The sequence below is a fragment of the Malurus melanocephalus genome, unplaced genomic scaffold (genome assembly GCF_030028575.1).
Source record: "Malurus melanocephalus ecotype Western Australia unplaced genomic scaffold, MMel_1.1 scaffold_351, whole genome shotgun sequence".
Lineage (NCBI taxonomy): Eukaryota > Metazoa > Chordata > Aves > Passeriformes > Maluridae > Malurus > Malurus melanocephalus.
The window spans coordinates 32,570-36,657 of NW_026623583.1; the positions used below are offsets into that span (position 1 = coordinate 32,570).

Here is a 4,088-nt window from a genome sequence, read left to right on the forward strand (position 1 = left end):
CTCATCAGGAATTTGGCAGAGYAGTGGTGCCTAATATCATTAGATAATCCTAATGAATTCTTGTGTAATCAAATCTAATCTCTGGATGGGTTCAGCAGGCGGAGGCTGTGAGTGGCTGCAGCGGCTCGGAGGCAGTGACAGAAGGGCTGTCACCAGAGCCAGGGGCAGAGCTTTGCCTGCTGAGCACCTTGAGCAGCTCTGCAAACAGCGTGCCTTGAAATAGCTCCAGCACTGAGGGATAAATCCCAGCAGCAGTGGGGGAGAGCACGGGAACAGGCTGCCCAGGAGGGCGTGGAGTCTCCCCCTTGGAGACATTCCTCTCCAAAATGCCAAATACCAAAGGCCACATTTTCTCTTATGGGCTACTTTTGATTCTGGGTCTTGGTCAGCTCTGCAAAGGCTGAGSAGTTCATAGAATCAGAATYCCAGAATGGTTTGYRTTGCTCCAAATCTGGCCAGCTCCATCCAATCTAGCCTTAGACACTTCCAGGGATCAGGGCCCTGTGCCAGAGCCCCCCACCCTMACAGGGARCAACTTCTTCCTAAAATCCAATCCAAACCTATTCTCTGTCRGTTGGAATCCATTTCCYATTGTCCTGTCATTACMAGCACTTGCTACTGATGGYYCCTTATCAATTKTTGGGCCTTCAGTTAAAAATACTGACCAAGCTCTGTGAAGAACTTGCTGGATTTGAAGGCAAAGACGAGATAAGCATGAACATTTCCAATGGTGGAAAATGTTTCCATTTGTCTTTAGGAACTTGTCCAGGGATGCTGCTGCAGGCAGGGAGTTCATGGGGTTCCTATAACCTTAGAGCTTTAAGAAGAGGGGAAATAGTGGGGCAGTGGAAAAGGTGACCTTGGGAAGCAGCAGAGTTATTCCCTTCACGGAACTTTTCCCTGACAATGGGAAGTGCAGGAGGCAGCCCTGGGACAGGAGCAGAGTCCTGTTCACTCAGCAGCAATGAGGGCTGGGCTTGGAGCCCACACACCCCCAGAGGCTCCAAGGAATGAACTCAAGAATTCAGAGAGGAAATAGTGAAAAAACACTACTTGGTAGGTATCAGTTCAGCCCTGGGAGCCATAACATGAATGTTTGGCCCAATTTCACATGTGGGTTCAGTCACATGAAAACAACTTGTGAGGGATTTTTATTTTTTGCTATTGGAGTACTTTGTTCTTTTTCTCCCTGTTGTACCTTATTCTGCTCAACTCCTACTTTATTTTTAGCCATTATGAAAATTCAGCATTGATGAAAGACATTAAAACAAAGCTTGAAGTCTTTTATTGACTTTTTATTTCTATTGTCTTGTTTTATGCTGTCAAATTTGCAACTAACCGTTGCCTTCCCTGGGCTGTTTTGGAAACATTGCACCTCCACTCTGCAGGGTKGCTTTGCACAGGTTTTTGTCTCTGCCATTGGTTCAGCTGCAGCTCAACAGCCCTGGAAGGAAAATGAGAGCAGAAGATATTCCAGGATTCCGAGGATCAATCCATCTCCTCTTGCTCACACCTGGTGTTCACAATGAGGAGGATGATCCCAGGAGCTCCCTGTCCTTAGGGAGATCCATGCCAGCACTCAGGGATGAAAACCACTCCTGACAAATGCTGGGAACACCTCAGCTTCTCAGGGAACTGCTGGAAAATCTCTCATTGCCATCACATTTTGAGGATGGGTGTGAGGAAAGAGAAAAGCCAAARCTTGCCTGGCTGAGCACAAACTTATCCACACCAGCAAAAGTTCTCCAGAGCACCACACACGGGAAGTTGGATGTTGCTCAGAAGCAAACTTTAATTATTTCCTCCGTTCTCCAGGGAGGATAAGGAATATGAACCCTCCTGATGGAGTTACACAGATGATGCACACAAGAATTCTAGGAAAACGAGTGGGCAGGATACAGCAGAGAGCTGTCCCAGCTCGTTGGGAATCAGCTGATTTTCCTGAATCCCATCCTCACACAGCCAAAACCCCACAGCTTTAAAAAGGGGAGGTTGTGCTGGCAGATTGTTCTCAGTTCTAGGAGTCTGTAGAATTTGAATGCCCACATTGCACTCTCATTTCAGTGAATTGTGTTGGGAAAACTTTAGAAGAAGAAAAGAAGCTGGATTTAATTCTCATTTTCATACACGTTCATTCATTAACACAGGGCAAAGATCACTGTGTCAACACAARAGGAATATTTCCATTTTCTGACCCCAAAGCAGCAAGGGTTGGTGGYATAATTAAGTTTGCATTCATTCGTTTTCCTGCACTCTGGTGCTCTCCTGAAGACAGCACAGGGCAGAGGGGACTAATGATGGATAATTGGAATTCATCCCTGCGAGGCCTCCCAGCGCTGCCATTTTACACACAGTAAAATTTCATAGAGCAAACACAGCTGAGTGCAGCTCCTTCAGTACTCACACAAACCAAACAATTAAGCCCCTCCTTCACTCTGGTCAGCCTTCTTTTAGCTGCAACTATGAGCAAAAAATATATTGTGTATTTTGAATGAATATGCGCAGGATGAGTAAAGATTTCTCTCAGCATAGTGGAGCAACCAGATCCATTCTGTTGACAGTTCTGAACAGAAACTTAGACAGAAAGTAAAAATTTTACATGGCAGAGCACCAGAATCTTCAGCAATTACAGCAAACTGCAGGATAAATGAAGAACAATAGAATTTCCAGTTCCCTGATGGAGAGGGCACTGACAGTTCTGGGTAGAAGAGCTGAGTGCGAGGAGTACCAGGAAATACCACAACCTGGAAAGGGTCTGGAACCACATTCTTGGCACCCCTGATGAGGTRTTTGTGTGGATATTGGAGGTATTTCTATGGACTGGTGAGATTCCTGTGCGTATTTGAGATATTTTTGTGCATTGCTGAGTTTGTCTCAGTTTTCTCTGGACTGAAAAGGCCCTAAAATGACTTTCCTCATAAAAGCGCTGCTCTGAACCACTCATCATCCACAGGAGCTCTGCAGGTACCGGTGTGGGTGGGGACATGAGGGACAGGGAGGGACATGGGGGACAGTGATGGACACGGGGGAGAGGGAAGGACACGAGGGACAGTGATAGACATGAGGGACAGGGAAAGACATGAGGGACACGAGGGGACATGGAAGGACATGGAAGGACAGGGATGGACACGAGAGGGCAGGGAAAGACAGGAGGGACATGGGGACAGGGATGGACATGGGGGACAGGGAGGGACATGGGGGACAGTGATGGATACGGGGACAGGGATGGACATGAGGGACAGTGATGGATATGGGGGACAGGGAGGGACACGAGGGGACATGGAAAGACATGGAAGGACATGAGAAGACAGGGATGGACATGAGAGGACAGGGAAAGACAGGAGGGACATGGAAGGACATGGAGACAGGGAGGAACACGGGGGACAGTGATGGACACGAGGGGACATGGACATGGATGGACACGAGGGGACATGGAAGGACATGGAAGGACACGAGGAGACAGGGATGGACATGAGAGGACAGGGAAAGGCAGGAGGGACATGGAAGGACATGGGGACAGGGATGGACCTGGGAGACAGTGATGGACATGGGGACACTGATGGACATGAGAGGGCAGAGAAAGACAGGAGGGACATGGAAGAACGCAAAGGACAGTGATGGACACGAGGTGACATTCCCATCCCCGCCCCTCGGGTGCGGCGCGGCCCCTTTAAGACGCGCTGGTCACGTGACAGCGCCGTCACGTGGTCCTGCCGCCAATATGGCCGCGCCCACSCGGCCGTGCCGCTGCCTGCTCCCGCTGCTGCTGCTGGCTGTGGGAATGCGAATGGCGGCGGCCACCGGGGACACCGGGACACCTGAGACCGGGGACTGCGGCTGCAGCGCCAGCCGGGCTGCCGGCGACGGGCGGGAGGAGGCGGCGCGGCGCTACTCGGCGGAGGCAGCGAGCGGCGGGCGGAGCGGCGGGCACGGGCCGGTGAGCGGCGGGGCGGGTCCCGGTGCCCTGAGGGGACGGGCGGGTGAGCGGCGGGGCGGGTCCCGGTGCCCTGAGGGGACGGGCCGGGGAGCGGCGGGAGGGCCTCCGGTGCCCCGTGGGGACGGGGGAGCAGCTGGGAAATGCTGGAGAG

At 51.3% G+C, this 4,088-nt stretch overlaps 1 protein-coding gene across 2 annotated transcripts in view; it reads left to right on the top strand.

Annotated features, from left to right (window-relative positions):
* Positions 1 to 3,709: 3,709 nt before the first annotated feature.
* The window catches only part of SUMF1 (sulfatase modifying factor 1), a 21,897-nt gene continuing 21,518 nt past the window's right edge, over positions 3,710 to 4,088 (top strand). For both annotated transcript variants that reach the window (XR_008966140.1, XM_057378256.1), the window contains exon 1: positions 3,710 to 3,937. Coding sequence is in view for 1 of the 2 variants with exons in the window: in XM_057378256.1 (XP_057234239.1) it covers positions 3,722 to 3,937 (216 nt within the window). In the remaining variant the exon portion in view is untranslated. The remainder of the gene's footprint in view (positions 3,938 to 4,088) is intronic.